Consider the following 24,765-nt stretch of genomic DNA (forward strand, 5'->3'; position numbering starts at 1 on the left):
CTGTGTAGGGTAAAATAGTTGTACACGCGAAATAAAGTCTAAAGACCAAGTTACTGTGCAGAAATATGAACAAATAGGCAAGTTTTTACATCAACATTTTACCTCTGCCTTGACTGGAAAAAGCATTTCTTCTTTGCTCCAAAGTCAGTATTCAGTTCCATACGCCTGTTTTCAGTTCTTTCTACAAAAGTACAGTCATTTTTTCTTAGCTCAAGTACACCAGCGTCAGATTGATGGTAACGCTGATCTTTGAGATGTAAATGGCATATTTATTTTTGAGGCAGCCTTTTTTCTGTCTGACCATCTTACATCCTTTGCTTTTCTGTCATTTTTTTGTAAGTGACATTTCTTGTAGTCTTGGCTTATTTGGAAGATTTAGTGTCTCTTACTGAAACAGAATGCATGGAACGCCACTGCTGCTTTGTCACTAACTTAACCAGTTAAGTTACACAATCTGGAAACCTCCATTAATTCTGTCTGTTGGGAGTATTTGGATGTTTTCACACTGTCCTTATTGAAAAGTCACACACTTTATTTTTAATTCTTTGTTAGGGAAGCATGTGGGAAAGAAGCTGATGCAAGAACCGGTATAAAATTCTGTTTCAGATAAAGCACAATTAGCTGCATTAATAATGCATTGTATCACTAAAAAGCCTTGTGTTTTCCTCAAATAATTCAACGTACACCTGAGTTTTGCAATGTTTATTGTAGTAACAGTTGCTTTTCCTCTGGACTATGACTTTTATTCAAACTCGTGGCTGTAATTTTGGTCTAGAAGAGAGGAAAATAAATTCCAAGTAGTGCCATGGTTTCTATAAAACACCCAGAGTATGAGCCGAGAAGTGTCCCTGGCAGAATTGTGTCAGTTCAGGCTTCTGCTGCTCATATCCTGGAGGAGCCCCAGTCTTTGCAGATCTTTACTTGGTGCATGAAGTTCAGATTCCAGGCTGAGGAAAAGGAAAGAACAAGAAAGCTGTTGAGTTTGTGCCTTCACTCCTCTGTGTATCGTTTCCTTTTCTGTGTCTTATCTGGTCATCCTGTAGGGTAAAAATTGGAAGCCTCTATAGTCGGAAAATATAAGAGTGGTCTTTAGATTCTGGGTCTAAGGGACTGATAATGTAATGAAATGGTTTTGCCAGTTGGTACCTCTGTCACCAAGGCAATGAGTTATATACCAAGGATGATACCAAGAATGAATATAACGTTTAGCAGAAGAGTCATATGCTCCACCACACCTCGTTCCTAGCCTTGAGTGCTAGAACATCTTTAACTGAGTACCTCACTCTTTATTTCCCACTAGTTTTTAGGAGACAACTTTCAGTTTTAACTCATATAACCAGCCACAGATTGATAAATGAGATTTCAATTTAAAGTTCTGAGGACAAGAGGAGTTATGTGTACAAATATATTTTTCTTTTCCACATCTTTTGCCTTTAGCTACAAAGGCCTGTTTTGCTAAATAATGTGAGTTGGTTTATTGATTTATATAGCACTGTTGTAGTCATTGACTAAGTTCCAAGGGCAGAATCTGTATTGTAGGTCATTCCGTCATCAGAAAGTTTTGGCTCCATTTCCAGGTTTTGGGCAGGGTTTGGAGGCTGGGCAGTTTGGAGGTCCACTCGTTGCTGCACCAGTGGGCATTTGGAGGGAGTGTTCCTGGAAGCAGCCCCACAATGTTGGGGTTACATAGTCTGTGGAGAGTAATTGTGTGTGGATTCCCCGAGGGGGGGGTATTGCATTGCAGTAACAGCATTGGATATTATCCCAGTGCCAATGGAGGGAGAGAAAAAAATGAGGGTGTTAACTTTTGGTGAATCTTACTGACAACTAATAATGATGGATTACCATCTCCAGTGTGAACAGATGTTTTGGTAGCCTGTTTCATAAGTTATCTTCCCCAATGTCGACTTATTTCCAAAAATAAAAAGTAGGATAGCATCGTGTCTTTGTGGGAGAGGAATAATACACCCCTAAGAAATCAGAGAGGTTGCTTGTAAAGAAAGCATCCGTGTGACTTGCTGCAGAACAAATATCTGAGATCAATGTTAGGGCGAACAGGCCCAGTATTTCCAGAAGCTGAGTTACAGTATGTGGAAAGCAGCACAAGAGGGCATTTATAGCATGAATAGCTCTTTATTAGCTGGTATGTGTTTCACTTTGTCATTTTTCAGAATTGCTACAATCCTGGAGTCTGAAAACCTTGGATCTATGTTTTCATTGGCAAACTGATAGGGAAGGAAGCCAAAATATTTGTTACAGCCAAAATAAATCCAATAGCCAAGATAAATGATTTTAGCCCTGTGATCCTGATGCTTTCTCTGAAATGTACTAGGTCATGGGAAGTTTCGTTTGGCCTTCTTTAATAAGTCTGCTCAAGCAGAGCTCTGGCAGACACCAGGATTGCTTTCATAGGGTTAGGAAGAGTATCTTTTCCAAACGGGCAGAAAATAGCTTTTAAACTAAGAAAGTCTCCAGGGGGTGGATCGAAAGTAAGAAGTAGTCTTATTGTGGGAGCTCAAACATCAACCAAATGACAAAGCAACAGGGCGAGGATTTGTGTGAGGTGGGGAGTAAGCACCCAACCCAGATACTTCGGTGTCTGGCTGAGCTCAAGGCTTCAGAGCCTCAGCAGTAAGTAGTATCTCAAAGCCCAGAGTTGTCTCGCTTGTCCACCCAAAAGATTGTCCCAGGTGGGACATTAACTCTCATGGCTTTTTTGGGTTTGTTCAAAAGGTTTTGTCCACTGTAGTCCCCCTCTAGCTACTAGTAACATGCACATTCCTACCTCTTTTTGTCCTCCGCTCCCCAAGGTCCCTCTAATGAGACGTAGAGTTAATTTCCTTTTTATCTCTCCTTGGAATGCAGCAACAGACCTGTTGGTCAGAAAGGACTTTTAAAATTATTTTATTTTAATTTAATTAATCCTGTTTTCATTACCCTAGTGTGCAGCGTTCTATGCACAATTAACAACATGGATATACTGATTACTGCTGGTCGCAAATTTTCTCGGGAAATGGCTTTGGGTCTGCAAACGCAGCTTGTCGAAACAACTTTTTGCAGAATCATGGCTGTTCCAGCTTTGTTCCAACCAACTGTAGAGATGATGATTTGACAGCTCAGCCACCCTAGAGCCTGAACTTCGAGGTAGGGCAGATTGTGAGCGGCCCCACGCGTGGACTGTGGGTCTGTTGCATGCCAGGCTGAGTTTTAGGGTATGCCCAGCTCACTCTTTTGAGTGTATCTCATTAAGAAGCGTTACCTAGTGACGCCATCTCACACCTCAGTTAATCAGCTAGCAGGGAACTGCTCCCTTAGCTATTAGATGAGGACAGAAGGGCTCAGCCTGCATAAAATGTTCAGGGGCCCTATGCAAAATTCTGCTTGCAGTAGCCTTCCATTGTGCAGCAGCTGTAGAGTGGGGTAGGGGAGAGACTTTTCACCGTTCTATTAACCTCCCTGTTTATTTGATGCTTTGGGGCCAGTACATTCCCATTCCAGATCTCTATTTCCACAACCTCTTAATGTGTTTGTGTACGTGATGCTCATGGGATTATGATTCCTTCTTGTTTATTGAAGCCTTTATGCTCCCCGTGGATCCTTCTGCAAGCACTACAAGCAGGTGAATTGGGAACATGGATGAAAGGATGCTAAAAGGGAGAGCAGGCCACTCTGGGCTGGGGAATGAGGCTTTACCACCCACTTCTGCTCAGGTCAATCAAACCCACACAAAAGCATCGTGCCCTGGGTAGAAATCATCTTTGTGGTGCGGAGGCCTGTCTGCCCTTAAGTAACACGGACCAAAGCCATCATTGAAATAGAGTTCTGTTGTAGGCTGAAATTTAGAAGTTAGATCTATTAGGAGGCAAAGAAGAGTTTGCTATGAAGACCTGAAATTGAGGACTGATTTCACTGAATTTTGAAGCATAATTGATATTTGTAGGATTCTTGAGTTGCTCAGGTTTGTTCTATTTATCAGTCAAGATAGTGATGCATCTTTTTCAGATGTCAGGCTTATGTGTGGCGTAATGGACCTTCACTTGGGCTAAGAATTTAGAGAAAGAAAAGGAGGACTGCGCAGTTTGCTGCTAATGAGAATTTGATCTTGGTAACAGTAGTTAAGAGAAACCATTTTCTTCTAAGCTGTCTGCAACAGGAATGGTTGCTGCTCCAGGTAACATGTGGCTAGCTAGAAATCAAGAGTGGCTGAGCTAATTGTGGTGTGAACGAGAAGATGTTCACCCTGTACATTAATTCAGTGCTGGCTATAGGCTTTTCTGACCTATTTTTTGCCATGGTGGTTACCACTGTATTTTTTCCTGTATGCTTTGAGTTACAGTGGGTTAGTTATTTTATTGGCCGTTGCTCTGTAAATGGTAGGATTTTACTGATAAGATTTCATCTAAATACAGTGGATGGGTAGAACTGCGTTCCTTATATGGCTATAACACTTCAACATGACTAAGAATCATTAGGAGGTTTGTTTTATTTTTCTTCTCTGTTTGAGCAGAGTGTTTATTTGAACTGCCTTCTGTCTTGCTAGGACTGGCTTCTTATGTTTCAGTCTTTTCCACATTGTAGAATAGTAGCTATATATGGTAAATACATAATTGACACAAATAATGAAAGAGCCAGGCATGCAAACTCAAAATTTTGACTTTTATGAAAAGGTGTTAGGAAACCTTGATTTCTCACTTCTTTTAGTAAACTATGTTGAAACTGGTTCAGAACTAGCTTTTGGATTTGAAGTCACAGATGTCCTGGTGCTGTGAGAATGACAAGAAAAATTATGGCAGTGTTTAAATAAAAATAATATTCTTATTCCAAGAGCTGTACTTAAAGATCTTTACAGGAGACGTGACTAGAATTTGACATAAGCATTCTCAATATTATTAAATTATTTTAAATATTGCACTCAGTTCAGGAATGGTTCTGGTACCAGCTTCAACAATAAAACAGTGTTTGGTCATTTTTCACAAATGGTATCTCAGATAACATGCTTTTATAGAACTTTCCTTGCAGTGTAGGATTCAGCATAGGAAGACATCATAGTCTTAACCTTAGAGATCAGCTGAAATCAAGCTTTTTATTCAATATACTGCTAAAAAGGGCCACGTTCGGTCATACGTAGCATTTGTCAGTAAAATGGACTCGCAACTTGTGCTGTGTTGTGTTTTTTGCTTACTTGTACATACTGTCCTATTGTCAATGACTACTAAAATACTGTTTAATAGCCATTATCCCGCTCTGGGCTTGTTTCTGTAATAAACACCTCAGCAGTGTTTGAACTGCTGCTTCAGTGCCCACAGCTTTTTGTAATTTGAGCAAAACGACAGCTTCTAAAGGAGAAAATACGCTCCCACTCTGGGGCTAGCCAGTAGAGGGAGATGCAGTCATACACGCTTTGTCGGTGTGGATCATCTGCAGCAAAGGAGTAGGCATGAGGGAGTCCTAAGTCGCTGTGGGGTCTTCCTTAGCTGCTGACCCTACTGAGAACCTGCAGGGGAGCAGCAATCCCTCGTTACTTCTCTTCGGTCACACGTCGTTCCTCTCCCTAACAAAATTAAAGAGGACAATGCAAAATGGATTGTTTATTCTATAGCTTGTTTCTGTGATTTTCATTGAAACAGATTCTGAGAAAGGATTTAGGCATTTAAATCAAAACTGGCATATGCAAAACCCCAGCTGGTTATCTGCCTGATTGTGGTGGATCTTCAGCTTGCTCCAGGCTGGCAGCCTGTGCTTGGTGGGTGTCATCATTGTCCTCTCTTAAGTAATGAGTTTCTACCCATGTTTCACTGGGGTCCAGAGTGGCGTTGGCACACCTGAAAGAGCTGAGTTCTTGGATGTTTTCCAGTCCTGTCTACTTCATTTTGTCAGGTTACTGTCTCTGATCACCTCTCCCAGGATGGGTCATTTTATGTTAGCGAATGACTGGGTAAATTTCAGAAACCGTCTGGGAATTGGAACCCCAGGGCTTAGTCCTTCCTCCTTCCAAATGCTGTGATGGCTATGCTGCAAGTTACTCTCCTTCATGTGAGTGAACCTTCAGCATGGTGACCCGTTTGGGTGTCACTGCCCACTGGCCCAGCTCAAGGGGAGGGCTCGCTGATGCCCTTCTCCATCCGCTGGAGAGCATTTAGCATTAGCGTTAGGTTAGTCGTCTTGTCAGGTGAATTCTTCTGTGAGATGAGCAATGTGGAGTTTAGTCCCCTCAGACAGAGAAGGGAGCAATTTTTTTTTTTAATTACCCTTTTGTGCTGCTCACCTTTAATGTGGGTATGCTGGACATAGAGTTGGGCTGCAGAGGCTTTGCCATAGACCCCAGACTTAATATGTGCTATGGCTTGACTCCTGCATACAGGCAACGCTCACAGCTCTGAGCCAAGGCCTCTAAGTCACACAATTTAGCATTAACTTGGTGGTCTCACCAGATTGAACTAAACTGGCTCGAACTTAAAGATGTAGTTTGGGGAAAATGGCAATAAATAAGTTAAGCAAGATTGCGTCTTAAAAATAATTGAGCTTCTACTAGTCACTTGGTTACAAGGGAAGAAATTCTTCTAATCCTAATGAAGTCCTAATGCTCTAATGAAGCCCTCGCATCTCTTAGCAAAGTCATTGAAGAGTCACTGCCCAAATTCCTCTGTGAAATCCATGCAGGATCTGTCCTAGTCTCTTCCCATGAGTTTTCTCAGGTCTTGCTATCTCCTCGCACATATGTTAATCACCTGGCTTCTTTGAAGCCTGCTTTGAGGGCTGTTAATAGTTAATACTGGCATTTGAAGTCTCATTGCCATAGCCAGAGTTCTCCTTCAAGCTACAGTGCACTGTTCATTTCTGAAGGGCCATTCAACTCCAAGATAGATGAAAAGCAATAAGTAAAGCTTTAACCTGTTCTTTCTTGTCATTAATAGCCTAGACAAAGGGAGAGGAATTGAGGAAAGCAAGGAGAATGTAAAATAATATTTATATTAAAATTAAAAAATATCAATATAATCTTATTCTACTAACTCTAGCTTTTGAAAGTCCAGTTACCTTAAATAGATGCTTTTCAGTGCCTAATCCATGTCATCATCTTGGATGGGCTGACTGGATTTGTAAAAGAATTTTAAAAAGGGCAGTGGAACAAGCCTCTTCCTTGAGAGGAAGGTGAATTTAAGCTTAAGGTGCACTTGGCAGACAGGTTGAGTGAGTGTTGGAAAGAGGATCATGTACGAGAAGAGTCTCCTCTGTAACAGGAATGGATGCAGTGATGCAAGAGATGCTTTCTTTCAGTCTAATATTCTTCTCTTACATACTGACGGTTTCTCTTAAACTATGTCTGTCTAAGACTGCGAATTCCACAGGAAAGCAGTTTCTTCAGAAGCTTGATAAGAAGCCATTGTCCTGGAGGGAACAGATGTTAGGGCATGTATGAGATCTGACCTGTAGTGACAGCAGCCACTCAAGTCCCTTGCAGGCTATACTGGCCTTGGAATTCCTTCCCTTAGCAAATGCAAGTTCTACAGTCACAAGCCAGCAGACTTCTTGAAAAGGAGACCCAGCTGAGAAGACAGGTAGAAATAAATTTAGCCCTGGGCAGTGGTGCCCAAAAATTTTTATGTAATGTCTGCTGAATGACTTATGTGCCAGGCAGCCTTAATGTATCTCCAAACAGAAAAGTATTGATTTCACAGAAGCCGTTTCTTTCTGTAGATTTCTTTTTTTTCTCCCAGAAAAAGGTCTGAGGATTAAGTTGTTAACAGGGGTGAACTTATAATGTGTGAATAAGCAGCTACTGCTCATGTTTTTAGTGATTTGCAGGTGAGAGGTTTCTCCAAGTAAACCATGAAACTAAAATATACTTACTAAGTTTTGCATAATCTCATTTTTCCTGTCTTACCCGTTAGTGGAACAGGTATCTCCTTTGCAGCAGTGATTAGAATTTTTTGAGACTGCAAGTCATTTATTGTTTTTTCTGGATTTACTCCATGTTTGGGTTTGAGCATCTTCAAAACAATTCATTGTTCATTCATTAGTTTGTTAATTGCAAATAGTTGCTGATTATTAGGAAAAGTCTATTAATTTATAAATTATGGACAGCCTTAAATATCGAATTAAATTTTACATTAAATGAGTAATAGGTTTGTGCTTCTTTGAGCCTGAAAGGTAGTATTTGGTCTATGTTTGGGATTTGGATATTGTATCGGCAGTCCCAACCTGAAAGCTCAGGACCTAATTCTGTTTCTGAATGCCTTTGTTGAAATTCATATGGATCAAAGAATGGAATTTAAACCAGCCACAGGCTTGTAGACAGGGTATATGCTCAACCCTGTAGTTAGAGAAATCAAGCACTGTGCCGATGTGGTGGGCATTGTAACAGAGAGTGGTCAGGAAAGAATAATGTATGGAAAGACTTTAGGGGGGAAACTCGGGGAAGATCATATGGTCTAATTCCAATGTCATGATGGAAAATGCAGACTAAATTTATACTAAACTGAGAAATGTGGGGTTGTCATCATCCTGCTGTTAGGCTAGCATTTCTTTTTAAGTCAGATTTAGAACATATTCCTGGTTGCAATAATGGGATCATTTTGATCACATTTATCATATTTCAGAAACAGTAGTGGAGAATTTTCTGCTCTTGGTTTTTAGCAACTGCAAATTTAGACTACTTTGATACTCAGAGCTTGTTAAGCCTCTTGATCTCATTTAAGTCACTGTAGTGACGAGGCAGATGAAGCCTAGTGAAAGTAAACATTTAAAGGAAAACATTAAGGATAACAGTGTTATTGTTGTGGCTAAAAGAGAACACTTTTGCATGTCAGAGCTGATGTTGATGCAGGAACAATCCAAATGCTGTAGCTCCTACAAGCTTTTTCTCCTTCAAGTTTCAAGCACTTGGGTTGCTGGCAAGCCTTCTCCTAGGAGGCACCTGGGCAGCTATTTCCAAACTAACCGTGAATTCAAAGCATCAAAGTACTTGGGCTGCCAGAGTCAGGTCCAGTTTTGGGGGACGTTGCCGCTCTCCTGCTTGTGGGTTTGGGATTACGGAGCCATGTGGTGTTGAGCAGATCAGGGTAGGCTTGCCTGGTCTGTGTGTGCTGCTGACTTACCTGCTGCTCCTTCTCTTCTTAATACTTAAGTCAAGAATGTCTGTCCCATGGCTATCTATCTTCAAAATTGGAAAATTCATATTGGTACATTAAGTAGTGAAACAAATATGTATGAAGTGGTAGAGTTGTCAGACTGTAAAAGCAAGTGTGCTGTTAGCTGGCTGAATACATGGGTAAGTAGGGAGTGCGGACAGAAGTCAAGTGACTCAGACAGCTGGATTTTACTGATCCCTGGCATAACCCGTTCCTGTTTCCGCAGCATGCCTTTCAGGAAAGGGAAATAAATCACTTCAGCATCAGAAATACCCTAAAAATATTGCACTTGGAAGGACTTATTACAGCATTCAAAATTTCAGAGGCACAGAAGGGGTGAATTTGGCTAAAGAAAAGAGAAGTTTAAAGGTTTAGGTTGTCCAGGGAACTCCAAAGCAAATTACTTGATGCCTGTAATACAGGGCAGGGAGCCACTTTCTTACAGAAAACAAATGTCACCTAGAAAGTGGGCTGTAAGTTCCAGTTGTGTGTTAGAAGTGCATAATACTGCTCTTGTTTAACCTGTCTTTTCATATTCGAAGAAGTTTGGTTAGTTTTTCTTTGCTGATGAAGAGTGAAACTATAGAGATGAGTATTAAGCAGTCATGCCTGAAAAAATGAGAATCTGCTTTTAACCAGCGTCACCACCATCTCACTGTCCATTCATTTAGTGTTATATTTGACTTCATTAAAGGCGGTCATTCCCCACTGGCTGTCCACACCATTTCTAAAGCATCCGAGCTATTAAACTTTTTAAGCATGTAGAATTTATCCATCTGTATAAAAGTCACGGAGTCTGGATACTGTGCTTTTTCCCAGATCGTATGTTGAAGCTTTTTCTTATTTTGAGGCAGGTAGAAAAATATTTCAAGGTGCTTGTTTTTGCACTGAATGTGCTTGCAAAGTCCTTACAATTCATGAATCTAGCAAGGCATCTAGTACAAATTTGTCATGTTTTCTAAGAAGAAAAGTCAAAGAAATTACACCTAATTGATAACTGGCCTAATACAATTGTGATGGGTCATTACAGAGGAGAGGCTAGTGTATTGGCATTGTGTACTGTGTAGATGTGTGATACAGCAGTAATTCAGGTAGCATTGAGTACTGTTAGAATTATATGCATGAAGGATAATATTTCCTGGGTTTATTCCTCCCTGAGTAAAACCTTATAAAATTGTCCTTAGAAACCTATACCTTTGTTATATTCTTCTTTCTCATAAAGCAAAAATCTGCAGCAATAGTAATGTATTCATAAAGGCAAGATGATTTCTGAGAGCCAAGACAGTTTTGAGTTTGAAGGGATGGAGAGGAAGGAAAAGAAAGCAACGACTGGAGGTTTGTGGCACCTGTAACTTTTAATTTCCTCCGTACTAACCAATGGATAGTCGAGAACTTTTATTTTCGTTTATTTTAAAGTGTATTTGCTGTAAATACGTTTTTCACCACGGAATGTAGAAGCTAGTACCTTTCCTTCTTCTTTCACCTCACTGTTGCATGCAGGACTTTAGGCATCGTTGGTTTTGGTGTCTTTTTGGAATTAAACATTCCTGGGTACAGGAGGTTGCATGTAATAAAAATAAGATATAAAGCTTTCAATCTGTGATTACACAAACCTGTTTCAAAATACAAAAATCTACCTTGTGTTGTTCTGGCATGTAACAAACTCGTCCTACTGGTACAGAGGGTAAAAGTTGTCGTCCGTGTCTGGTTTTTTTACAGGGTCTTGGTTAGAAAAACAATCTAGTTGTGAAAGATGCGTAAGGCATCCAGCTTCCATTGATTTGTGTAAGATTTATGAGTGCTTAAAACAAATGAAAATCTGACTGTTAGTTTTCAGTTTGATGCAATGGCAGGATTATTCTGATCTATCAGCTTGCTGAGCACTTACGTACAGGATGAAATCTGTTGATGCTAGTGAAAACGCTTTCCATTGATTTCAGCATGACAAACTCTTGAGAGTACCGTATTTCATTTCACATATTCTGAGCAGTAAGTATGGAGAACAATCTGTTTCAGCTGTAGTTGATCTTTGTTATCAAAGGACTAGTCATATGCCAGAAATCTCACAGCAAAGCCAGAAACTGCATTTTCCAGTACGTGTACAACTGGTATTCATAGAGAAACATGTTTCGTGTGCAGACAAGTATCTGCAATAAACCCATTAGCGTATGTACATTAGAAGTTTTCACAAAATGCTGTTTGCATGTTTGTGTAACAATATGGTCTTAAGCTCCACTTTTCTTTCCCTTTCATTTATTTTAGTACCTTAAGGAAAAAATAGTCTTCCATGTTAAAATATTCATAAACTAAAAACAAAAGTTTGAATGTTAGACCTAAGGCGAATTCCACACGAGTTACGGTACAACTGCTCCTCGTGCTTTTTACAGTCTTTGTTTATGAGTTTCCAGAATCGTGTCCCCACAGATTTGCTGAATGGAGAATACTCTTGTGTCTGACATGACGGGCTTAGCAACCTCTTGGACTCCCCAGAGAGACTCCTCGGTTGTTCCTTGGGGAGGCCCCGTACAGATTTCTACATCGAACTGAAATGCTAACCAGCAGATTGGGCAAGGCTTCTTGACTCTTTACCATCCTGTTTTTATGAATGTAGTAATCGAATTTGGCTTGGGTGAAGTACCTCTGTTGCAGTAACACCTCGCCAGCAGCGGCATTGCTGGCTGCAGCTAGGAGCATCTCCCCATCCTTGCTGCAGATGAGAGTGCCTCGCTGTTAGAGAGAAAGCTCTGTGCCTTGTTAGGCAAGAGGAAGGTGTCCTGTGTATCTGGATATTACTCTGTGGGTGCTGTTGGTTTGCTAAGAGTGGCTAAAGGATTAAGAGGATACAATCCCATCAAGTCCTAACGCGGTGAGGTATGTTACACGTCCAGCAGTATGCCAGGGACAGCAGCCGTGTTGCTGGAATTGTTATTTCAGTCTCAGATGTATGAAAATCTTTGTGGCATGTTTACACAACTGTCGATGCTGCTCATGTAGGTGTACCTGGGCTGCCAAACCAGTGGTGGTAGCACAGAGCTCACTTGAGAGGGGAATGGGACTTGCCTTTCTCATTTAAAGCTAGCTCTAATATATCTGTAGTCAGAAATACTTTAAGAAATGAAGGTAAACCAAGAGAAAATCCTCCTGTTCTATTTTGACTTGTTTACCTACTATTGTAGTGAATCAAAATATTTTAAAACATTATTGAGATATTGGTGTAGGGTAGCTCTTTGAGAAGCTATTCAAGAAGGGAAGACTGGAGTAACTTCTTAATTTCAGTAGTTATATGGTAAAATATTTTATTCATAAACTAAACCAAAGTGCTGGGTAGTTGTACAGTTTTTAAAGCTTTCTTTTCTTGGTTACCATCACCTCCTGAAGTTACATTACGTGATGGCTATTGCTGTCTGCATTGGTACAGACTTCAGCAAAAATGCTGGATGACACAACCTGTGTTACTGTGAGGAGTTGTTCCTGGTCATCAACAACATCTGTCTATTTTTGTCCACCATGTGTCGTCATTGTTCCATTTCAGATTGGGTTTTCATTTGTCTAAACTAGAAAGTAAGGAATGTGCTATTTTAGCAGTTTGTGAAGTATCATATATACACCTGGCAATTCTTAATATCTAAGAACAGTTACAGTTTTTAAATGCAGATGTCTCTACGTCACAGTTGCAGACGAAGTACAATGTAGGAGCCGAAACAAGGCCGAAAAAAACCTTTTCATTCGTCCTGCAACTTTGATTTCTCGTAATAAATCTTAGGACGCTTATTGGTCGTGGATCATTGACAAAATCTAGGATGAATTTTGCAGTTAATTTGTGAAAGGGTTGAGATTTCCATCGTATTGTGTTAGCCCACACAAAATAGTTTAGGATGGTAATAAACTATGCATTTTTTGGATAGGAAGGGATCATTAATGACAGCATTCACAAATACTGAATTATTCCCTTCTAGGCATCCTTAATGAGAGTTGACTACTCTTCCTTTGTCACAGCTACATTGAAATTAATTGTTATTCAGAAGAGTGCAAGATGTAACGGAGAATGATGAAAGGCAAAATATATCTCTGATCTAATCAAGAATAAAGTTTTCCTTGCTTCATATTCTGAGTAACATTCTTAAAAGTGGGGAAATTGCAATATACAGTTAAAAACATGCAGAAGATAGGAGCTACAATAATATCAAAAAGTTTTGTTTTACTAAAAATGATGTTTTGTTTTGCTGGTTTAAAGGTATATGACTGATGGTGGTCTGGGCCTCTATACTCGAAGGTTAAACCGGCTGCCTGATGGCATGGCTGCAGTGCGGGAGACGATGCAGCGTAATACATCCCTGGGACTCGGAGATGCTGACAGGTAAGGTCTCATCTCACATATAATGGCGCATTTGATTCACGCTGTATCTAATGCATACTGGATCTCTCAAATTAAATAGCTTTGGGAGTTGAGATACTGAATACGTGGTTGTAAGCTTCTCCAGAGTATTTGAGGTTACATGTTCACAGAGGTGTCAGGCTAAATGCTGACTTTATGTCTTCTGATTGCTTTGCTGAATCTCATCTGGGTTTTTGTGGACAGGATGCAACACAAGAAAATGTAAAACTTCTATCTTAACAGTATTCAAAATAAAAAAGACCTAATTATCTTTTCATTTCCACTGATTCTTCCAAGTCTAGTGATTCAGTGTGAATGGTCAAGGCCAAAGATCAAGAATTATGGGACTAAAAATCCATAATTTGTGGGTGTGCAATCATAAAGGAAGCCAGAGAGATTGACAGTAATGAGACCTATGTTCTGTTAGAGTTGAGATAAATGGGTTAAAAACTTTTGCTTTTAGTGGCATCAGCCTATAGCTGCTTCTTTCCCTTCCAAACCCAAAGCCTTGTGAGTGTTACTGTTGATGTAGTAAGTGAACTGTATCCTTTTTCTTCTGTGAGGGGCCCCTAAGTATTAAACATGGATTTTGACTTGCAGGTTTGAACTGGTTTCGGAACTAAAAGTTTTTTCTCTTTTTGTTTTGTTATCGGTAAGTCTTTCCTGGGACACAACTGCCGTTGACGGAGTTTGAGATGACTGATACTTTCTTGATAGTGATGCATGGATTACTAAGGAAATACAAGAGATGGAGAATCTAGCCTTGTTTTCAAAGAAAGCCATGCTAAATTTGCTTTGGTGTTCCCTTGATATTAGTAAAGAGCATGATGGTAAATCTAAACAAAAGAACTAAAACCTCTCAGAGAATCTCAGCTCAGTTTCAATTACTAAGTCAACATATGCTTGCCAGTTGTAAAATATGCCTAGATTTTTCAGGAGCTCATATCTCTCTCTGAAATTTGCAACTTGAAACCTGTACTGGGCCAACAGCACTTGCTCCTGGTTGACTGCGGGTGAAGGCGTTGCCACCCAGTGATGCAACTGAAGACTAATCAAGTATCATCCTCGTCTGTTGCTGTGGTTCTGAACATTGCCACACTAACAGGAGGTATCTGTTTACGATACAGAATTGGTCTAATATAAATTATATTATTGTTTAAGTAACAGTCAGCCTTCTGGAGAGGTGGTGATACATTTCTCGTCACTGAGGCATTCCCCCATCCAGTATTTTCTGTGCTTGCAACACTTTTTCTTGGCATGTAAATTATTGTTACATTTTACTTGCTAAGCTCCTTCCCTGAAGACAGGGAATTACTTACGTTCGGCAGGAGAATTATTTCTGTGTTTAAATATATTCCACTTAGAATGGGATTGTGACACACTGAAACCCAATCCCTAGTTTATGTCAATCGTTTCAGCTTTGAAAATCCTTCTTTCAGTTCACGTGGAGGGGATGGACTTTACACACAATAAAGACTCTGTATGGCTGGCAATTTAGCTGCGGCACGGGATCCCAGAAAAATTGCGCTTGGTCCCAGAGTTGGTGACATTATTATGTGTTGTTTTGACACAGTCGTTTCTATTTAGAATGTAAACCTACTCACCTTACACAGGAGATCAGAGTTTTATGACGGTAGGGCAGTGATTTAAAAAGAGCTTCTCTTTGGTTGCTGGGTGATCATGATGTGCAGTTTAAACAAAAAAAACTAATCTTGGTTTCAGCAGCACTTTTCCAGGGTGAAAATTGGTGTAAGGAAAAGGATCTAAATAAAATGGTGCAGTAATGAATCACTTTCTTCGTTCTGTGAATGGAGGCAGCAAGCGGGAGTGCTGGGTTGCTTTATTGGTACACCTAGGAAACGTATGAAGATTACAGTTCGCTTGTTCAAAGCAGATGTTAATTGAATGTGTGGGAGAACGAGTGTGAAAGGCTATAAACCTTTGAGTATAAGGTTAATCATTAAGAAGTTATCAGAGGAATTTTTGCTATATGCCTACTTGTTTAGTTTCTTGTGTTCTTAGTTGTAGAAGTTTAGTTGTGAAGCTTTTACTTGTTGGCTCTGGTAACAGAAAGCACAGACTTTAGAAGGTACATTTTCCCTTGCAGCAGGGAAATCCAAACAAGGCAATTGAATTTAATGCTTGATTGCAAGGTTAATGGAATCATTGCACAACACAGCTGAGCTTATTTATTCACTTGAAGACAATTTGTGTTTGCATAGAACAAAGGTATTTTTAATGAAAAAAGGCACTAAAAATGCCTTTTTATTTAGTTTGTGATTTTTTTTTTTTTGAAAGGTTGCAGATTAGCCACCTATGGTTTTGTCTCTTCTACACATATGGACTTGGTGTGTACCATCTGGTTATTTAAGTTGGTCTCACATTGTCAGGCGCAGCTGCTTGATCTGAGACTAAATTCTGCCCTTTCACATATGTAACTTGCATTTGTGAATACATATAGATAAGAGGGAAGAAATTTGAAACTTAGATTTGAGTAAATCTTTCTGTAATTGCTTACTTATATAACCTGTTATTTAGAGAAGATAACTCAGACCTGTACCAATTTGCCCTATCCTTGTGAACAGGACAGGAGACTATATTAATGATGTGAACTTGTCAAGAGTAACTTAATGCTGTCATTAGGGAAATGTCTAAATGACTTTTTAAAAAAATCCTCAGTGATGAAGTGCTTAAATAACCACTTCCAAGCATGATAAACTTGGATCGTTTCACTCTTACAATTTAATTTGAGGTTGAGTGAATTACATGTCTTTGCATAAGGGTGTAAGGCATGAAAAGGTCTTCCCAGCTTCTGATTGTAAGGACCTGTCTCATCAGACAGCAGATTATGTTGTCTTGGTACTTCCAACAGCTACAGCATTGGTGGACTGGAGGTAAAACACAGCTCAGGTGTTGAGCATGCTCTTCAAGAGTGTTTCTGTATCATGGTTCAGATCTATGATGACTACGACACCAGTCATGTCACACTCTCAGTTAAAAAAACAAAGACCATATTCACTTTAACTTTTAGAAGGACTTGTGACTGAAGCTGGCTCCTGGCAGCCAGTAGCATTTTGATAGCATTTCCTGCTTTTGGCAAGATTTTTGGGTAGTCCCAGAGGAGACTGTGGAACCAGGAGAGGAGATGGGCAGGAAAGAAGAATGGGAAGTGAAGCAGAAACTGAGCAGAAAGCAGAGGACCTTCCGTGCAGAGCACGGATATATCACTGCTAATAAGAATGTTCCTGAGCGCAGATTTTTTTTCAGATGCTGTGATTTATAGTAATTTCTACAAATGGTAAAAGTTACAGCTTTCAAAAATACCTGAAGAGTAGTATTTTGCTGTTATTTTGCATTTCATAAAAACAGGTTAAGGTTATTTATGTCTCTTGGCTCGGATAGTAGACAACGCTTCACATTCATTCGTGGAGTAAAACCCTTTGACTGGAGTATGTGTAAGTTCACTAACTGCAATTTAATGTCTTGAATCCTGTTACGGTGTTGAGATTACTAAAAAGATGGGTTAGTGTTTAGTGCTGGAGGGAGATTGTTGGACTGCCTTCATAACCATGGGAACTTGGATCACACTTGAGAAGAACTGAAAAGCAAGTTGAAGCAAGTTATCAAGTTGGGGGCAATATTGGCCTGTCCTGAAAAGTGGTGAGAGGAGGAGATGTCGCTGCTTTTGGAGGGAAGCAAATTCCACTGAAAGCAGAATTACAAACATGGTGCTGATGGGTATCGCATAAGAAGCTGAATCAAATTTTCTTCTTTTTAGAAAGGAATTTTTAGTAAAGATATTTTTTATGTAGTTTTATAGTAGAATAAGACAGTTTTAAGTCCTGAGCCTGTATTTTCAGTTTTTCCTCTTAACTGAGACAGTGCACCTAAAATTAAATGACAGTGTCTGCAATTCCTGGCTTTGCACATGAGAAGTCCTCTGTTCACAGAGGGTATTTGTTAGCAATACTACCCTGTTACTATGCACCTCTTCGTTACTGTAGTTTTGCTGCTCTAGCAGAGGTAGCAGGATGCCCAAGAAAAGGGGAAAAATGGAGAAAATGTGCTTGGAATAGACACATATAGACACATAGACTGGATAGTCTTTATTTTAAAATGTTAAAACATGACTGAGTTATATCTTAACCTTCAGATGGACCCAACTGTTGTAAAAAACCACAGAAATAGATATTCCTGCTTGGTAATGGCAGTGGAATTCCCATCATCTCCTTCCCCCACAGCATCTCCTGCTCCTGCAGTGCTCCCCCAGGAGTGTTGACATAAGTGTTTGTGGAGTTGCACAGTAAATGAACTTGCAGGGAGATTCATCTGGTATTTTATGTGAATGGGTTTGTGGAGTGAGGATGTCCTTTCTGTCAGGAGGAGTAACTATATCCATGGAAGTCATCTACAGACCTCAGGAGATCTCAGATAAGAAGGTTGCTGCCAAGCTGTTACTACTCTACCAGGAAGATTTCATGCCTTCATTTCACAGTTCCTTCGCTTCCAGAAAGCCCTGGCAATTGTACTTGCATTCAGTTGTTATGATTAAAATAATTCATAAATTCTACTTTTCCCGTTTTATTTCTTTGCTAGGATGTAAGTATCCTATTTACTAAATAAGCATAGTTTTCTAGAAAAGAATTTAAAGTCTCCAAATTTTTTTAAGATAATACAGATCAAAAAGTAAGTGCCAACACCTGAGAATTCATTGCTCACTGTATCTGTGCTGTGAGTCACTGCAATTTATAAATATATGCTCATATATAGTTGACTAACAGCAGAGTCACGGGACTGGTGAAATTATTCCTGCCTAACAGATCTTCTACTCTGCTTGACCATCTGTTTGGATTTTATCACTAAGTTAGAAAAGATACTACTGCTTCTAAATATGCAAGTTGTACCTTGGTACCTATAGATACCTATCTCTCTGTCTTTGAAAGATCACACATTTATCTTGAAAACTGACTCCCAGAAACAGGGAAATTCGCATTGCAAAGATTCTTTGAAGTTTATGGCCTTGGGATCTGCTGATTAGAATCACAATACCATATACTTTTATTTTCCAAGGAATCTTTTCACAAGCTGTAATCCAAAGTGGGTTTAGGTTACATAAAGTAATTGCAAAGTTAAGCAACAAGTAGTAGTTGAAAGCAAAAGTATAGTAGCTATAGCCGAGGGCTGAAATTAGTAGTACTAAAAGGAAAAAAAAGACGTTCTACCTTCAAACAAGGCAAGGTTAGTCAAGGGAAGCAATGTCTTTTGGCAGATGCATTTCAGTGGGCTAAAGATGACAAACTGCTGGGCATGTAAGCTTTTCTTCAGGTCTGAAAAAAGGAGCAAGATTTTTCATTACTGAATACAAGTTGAAGAACAGTTGCTCTAAATTTACCAGGATGTGTTAGTAGTTCAGACTAACTCTTAAAGACAGGCAGTAGCTACAAAGCAGAGGAAGATTTAGCAAGGAAAAGCACAAGATGATGTTTGTGTGCTGTAGAAAAGAGAGAGATGGAAGATGTATCACCTGTGTAATGTGGAGGAGTTAACTGGGGAGAGGGAGCAAATTACTACAGCCTGTAAAGGCTGTCTAATGAATCTATCGTTTTCAATATTCACCAGAGATGTAATTTTAATAGTCTGGTTTATTCTTTGACGAGGCTTTCTAGAACTCCCTTGAAGATGAGAGGGAAGAGGTCAGAGGTAAAGTGGCTGTGTGAGAATTGCCCCCGCCTTGGGTAACCACCTTTTTCTCAACTTTGTGGCGTGCATGTGAATTCACTTACTGGGCACAGTAATACTTTTTTTTTTTTTTTTCTTTTTTCCATGCGCGTACTTTTGGGGATACTTGCGGTGCACTGGATGAAGTATACTACCTTCTGGGAAGTACTTTGGTGGTAATGTCAGTTCCGTTTAGAGAGGCATGGTGGAATGGAGATAACGTTGGAAAGGTTTGTTTGTTTCTCAGGCTTGGTCTAGCTTTACTCATTGCATGGTGGTCAGCAAAGAGTTTGCTTCCAACAGTCAGCTTAGGTTGGGAGCTGTTTGAAGGCTAGAAAGACTTTTGAGGAGGGGACAATTTAGGAAGTAGACAATTTTTAGCAGAGATTGTATTTATTTAAAAATTTCTGTCCAGGCTCTAGTTTATTGCGTCATGTAGCAATAGCAGATGTGTGATTGACAGGGGCGAGGGGGTTGGTACTTCAAGCAGTTTTGTGCCTATTAGTTAACTGACTTCTTGTAAAAATGCAGTTTGTTTTCCTATGGGAAAACCCCTTTTCCATGTATACATGGCCACCAAAAAAAAGCAGATTTTAGAACAGTTAGACCTGTGTGTGTCCAAGAAGCCAAGAATTATTCTACTCTTTTCTTAGCTAACACCTCGTTTAGTAGCTCCACAGCTGACAAGGCAGTTGAGAGCAGTTCTTTGCCTTTTTCAATGACTTTCTTCCAATGAGGAGGTACAGTTGGGCCACTCAGCACTGAAACCAACCAACCAAAACACCCCACCATTGCCAGCTCTTCCCTCCAAAATGAGCAGTTATGCCTGAGAGTTTTAAAAAGTTTTCATTTCTTCAGAATTGCTTGTTTGCTTAGATGCAAACACTGAAGAGATAGGCTGGATCTAGGCTTTAGGAACTGTATTTCTTGTTGGAACTTTTTGCCCCCTTGTCATGCCTCTTGCTTTTGTTGCTGTGATTCTGATTCTGCATTCCTTTATTTTTGGGGGGTGTATTTACACCTCTGCTCTAGCATCTAATTAAAATGCTTAAGCCGGGAGCTGAAGTTCACTACAAAACTAATGGAAGGTGTCAGGTGCCCTCAAGGGAGCAACTCCAACTCATCATGGCTAAATTAGGACTTTCTTTTTGCCCATATATTCCACTGTGGACAGTTTGTCACTTCCCCTAGAAGGTTGCGCTGCTGTGTGTGTACAGGTGGGGGGAACTTACCTTTTCCGGAACTGTGGATACTGATTCTGTAGAAGTGGGAAAAACTGCCTGATTTGCATCTAGAGATGGTAAAATCACGATCCTACACCACTGTAACTAGATTTTCCTGAAGTGGCATTTCCTTTCATACACACCCACGTTATGTGTGTAAGCATAAAGTTGCTCTAACTGCTGATTTCGAGGCTGTTCTGAAACCCTCAATATTTCTGGTTCCATTGCCAGAGATTAGCACTGTCTTTTCTGTTGTATGAAGTGGCTTTTAAAACACTTTAGGCATGTGGGAAATTAAGCTTGTATTCCAAGGGTAAACAAGATTGTAGATACAAAGACCATTTTGAACTGTATCAGGGTCTTTGTGCTTTGCATGACAAACCGAAGAATGTGAAATGCTTGCTGACATAGTGCAGACTTTGTTATTTGGTTTTCCATGTCGAATGGCAAGAGAGTCAACACAGTCTCACAACTGACCTACACCAGTAACCTCTGAGTTTGGGATTTGGAGATTGAATAGATAAAACTAATAGCAGACAGCTGTCAGACTCCAAAAGAAGAATCTCAGTTTGGGGCTGTTTGACGAGCGTGGAAGCTCATTGTGGCTGTAAAGCAAATTTCAAGACAGATGATTTTTTCAAATATTGCATGTATTACCTAAATGTATATATCTCAGTGGCTTATTGCCAGAAAACCTAGAGAGTCTCCCTTTGGTCTTTTGTTTGCCCTTCTTAGTTTGTTGGGGCTTTGGAGTTCTCCATAATTAAGCTATTAGTATTAGCTTACATTTTAATAGAAATACTAATGTTAATAGCCAGAATCTAAGCTTCCTGTTTAGTGGTTGTTTCCTGTACTTTTATTGTTTGGAAAATTATACCAAATTCTGAGTCCAAATGTGAGATGCACGTATCATCCTGCATGCTCTTCTGCGCTTTACTGGAGTCTTTTTGTTTCTTTTTTTTTAATTGATTATGTTTATTGAATATTCAGTCATTTCTCCCCAGTCTTGTCCTCTCTGGTGAAGAGCTTTCAAACATGGTACTGCAGGTGGGGTGAGGGGACACCCTCTATATCATCAGTGAGAACCCTCCAAGGAATTCAGGATATCCAGATGCTGTGATCCATTGCCTATGGAAATGAGACCCTTAATTTAGACACCTAACTGAAATGTTTAAAGTTGGAAAGTGTCCCTGACCTAGCAGTCATCGAGGCAGAAGATATGTTCAGATAAAATAAAGGTTCACTCCTTGTTTCCATGGCACTTCAGAAAGAGGTGCACTCTCTTCCCTCCTCTCGCAGACCTTACCTACCAACTATAACTGAGTTTTCATGAAGAGGGGAATGCCTCGTTTCCTGGGTACGTCTACACAGACAGAAATGCAGAAATCGGGGCATATGGATGGTGCAGAATGAATGTCTGTCCCCGCTGGAGGGACTTTCCAGCTCTGGAGAGCAGCTGTGCTTCATTTTGCAGTAGGGTGCTGAGGGAATGGAGTGGCAGGGACAAAAGTACATCACTATATTTTTGCTGCCCCAGGATTCTTGGAGCTACTGCGTTTATATCAGGCTGTTCCTTGGTGTCATAACTTCCTTGGTGGCCAACAAGCTGTTCCATATTGGGGGTCCATACCCTTCTCTGTAAGTCCTATTCTGCTCTTCTTCATTCCTCAGCTTCCTCATGGTATAGGGATTTTCCAGCAGTATGATAAGGTGACTTTGTGACCTTTTTATGACAGTTAATAAGATTCACAGTGAAGCTGAGACTCCACAGAACAAGTAGTCACTTTGCTCCTGATCTTTCTGAGTTGAGCCCCAGCATCCTGAGGCTTAAATGGCCCAGTGTTAACGCAGCTCTATGGGGCTTAAAAACACTCTGCTATTATATAAACAGGCATTACGGCTTTCACGTGATAGTCTTATGTTGCTTAAATATATACAGTTAAGTATACATTTGGCCAGGATAAATAATTGCATACTCTACGGTGGAAACACTTGGAGCTACTTTGTGCTGTTACAGCAGTATTATGAGAAGATGTGTAATTTGTTTTTATTAGTAAAAGTTCTTTTTATTCTCACTAAAAATAGATCGTCTAATTTTATTAACACTGCTGCAATTTGAGACTAATTAATTTGACATAAGTGGCATTGGAACAGTGTGAAACCTATGTGCAGAGTTAGCACTGGGAGCCTGAGTAACTACCACGTTGCTAGAGGCTATGTTTATGTGTGTCCAGGTATATATGGTCAATAAGTAGCCAGAGGACCAGAGCTAAACATTGGAAGTCTGATTAGTGCTTGAGCAAAGTCCAAGGGCTGAGGTCAGCTCTTTTTAACTATATGATTTTTTTTTTATTGTTGTTTCTTAACTGACAAAGGCTCAGCAGCTACCCTGGAGTTACCATGTGCTCTCACCAGCCCCAAGTAATATTTTTATCTTTTTAATCTAATCTAATTTTAATTTTAAAGTTTTTCTTCTCTGATTATGTTGTTAGTTTAAGTTAATTTTCATATATATCAACTAATTCATTCGTTTTGGTCTGGGGGAAATGAGCAAACCACCTTGAGTGTTCAAAAAGGTTTTATTCCTTCTTTCATGTTCATTGTCAAGATTGATTTATTCTTGTTATGAAACTTGCAGCTAGAAATACTCTTCATAACATGACTTAATGCCTTAAACATCTCTTTGAAACTATTGATGTTATTTGATACTATCTGATATGCACATGCATAGATTTATGTTTCATTTACATTTTTATGCAAAGGTTTAGTTTTTATTTTTAGCTATGACTGAAACAAGGTTGCATGTGCAAAACTGGAACTGTTTTGAATGCAGAAGGGATGAACGGAGTATCATCAGGAAGTAGCTAGAGATGTATTTGTAGAGAACTGTGTATCTCTGGAAAAAGAGGACAGGGAAGAGGAGAAGGAAGAATCACCACCATGACCTGTGGGAAAGAAATATGAGTATCCTGTGCCAACTGAAGTTCACAGAGGTTACGTTCATCCAGGAAAGCCTTGTATTCCACTTAATCCATAATGTGGTACTCTGCGTATTCTCTTATCTCCTCCTAGATAGAGAATTTATCCATCTGTGCTTTGAGAGCATTTCTGAAACGAAGGACTCATGCCATGGATCAGGCGGTGGCAAGAAATCTGCATTTATATATATTTAATGTCTTAAATGTGCATGCAAAAGAAAGACAGAAATTTTCTGAAATCAGAAGGTTGTGATTTTGAACTGAAATCAGGATATGAGTTCTGTGCTCCAATTTCTGTTGAAATTCTTTGTTGGCTTTTAATGATAACCACTAAGCCATTTTTTTGTTAATATAGGTTAAAAGCACATATGCCATATGGCAATGTGAAGTTGCTTGTAATTCGTTTTGGTCAGAGCATGCTGGTGGTTTGGCCTCCCAACACCAGCATCCAGAGGGTAGCATCAGAGGTGTCTTCCACGCTGTGGGTTAGAGTTTGGATCCCTTTCTGCAATAGCTCCTGACCGATTCTCAATTTTCAGCGACATTATGCTTCTCTCTCTCACCATGTTTTTATGGGCTGACCTTAATGTTAGCTGTAATGAGCTAAACATGTGACTGATAAAATAATAATTTTTTCCTGTGAGTCATAACATATGTTTTCCCCTCCTTCCACCACCACAATTCCAGTCATACTTGACCCAATTATTTTACCTTTCCTACATCATCGCCTCTACGCTACCAAATTGTTTTCTCTTGCAGCTGTTTATTTCTCTCCAAGGGGTGCATAGTGCTTTCAGTGGTGGGCTTTCATCGTGTCTACCTGTGTCCTCAACGAATTACTGAAACTCAGCTTCACCCATGAAATGTGTTTGAGTTTTAAAGTCGCTCCCCACTTCGGATACATTCCCCTTCATGACATCAGTCTCTGATTTCACTTTCAGTTTTTAACACCATTGGAATGAGGGAGCTTGCAATAGATGGCGATGCAGTTAAGTTTATTATGGCAGTATATATGGTATCAAATCATTTAGGAACCAGGGATTATTTTAGAAAGAAAAAAATGAGAGCCAAAGGTAACTTACGACTTGGCTAACCGAGGCTGGGTGAGCTCATGGGAGGAGAACAAAACTTTCTTTGGACATTTTCAGGAATAGCAGTGAATTGTGACTAAAACTTAAGTAGAATGGATTCAAAGGAGGCAAGGAAAACTTAGAGTGATTATAAGAAAAACTTCACTGACACTTAATTGTAAACTAGTTTCTAGGAAGTCTGTCCTTTGTGTCTTTAAAAATCTATACGAACCAACAAAGCACAATCACACATTAGCTGGAAAGTGGTGTAAA

At 39.7% G+C, this 24,765-nt stretch overlaps 1 protein-coding gene across 7 annotated transcripts in view; it reads left to right on the forward strand.

Annotated features, from left to right (window-relative positions):
• The window catches only part of NAV2 (neuron navigator 2), a 400,908-nt gene that overhangs the window by 302,897 nt on the left and 73,246 nt on the right, over positions 1-24,765 (forward strand). For all 7 annotated transcript variants that reach the window (XM_086472167.1, XM_086472160.1, XM_086472161.1 and 4 more), the window contains one exon: positions 13,363-13,485. In XM_086472167.1, coding sequence (XP_086328293.1) covers positions 13,363-13,485 — 123 coding nt within the window. The remainder of the gene's footprint in view (positions 1-13,362; positions 13,486-24,765) is intronic.

This window comes from Leptosomus discolor, chromosome 12, assembly GCF_034619465.1.
Source record: "Leptosomus discolor isolate bLepDis1 chromosome 12, bLepDis1.hap2, whole genome shotgun sequence".
Lineage (NCBI taxonomy): Eukaryota > Metazoa > Chordata > Aves > Leptosomiformes > Leptosomidae > Leptosomus > Leptosomus discolor.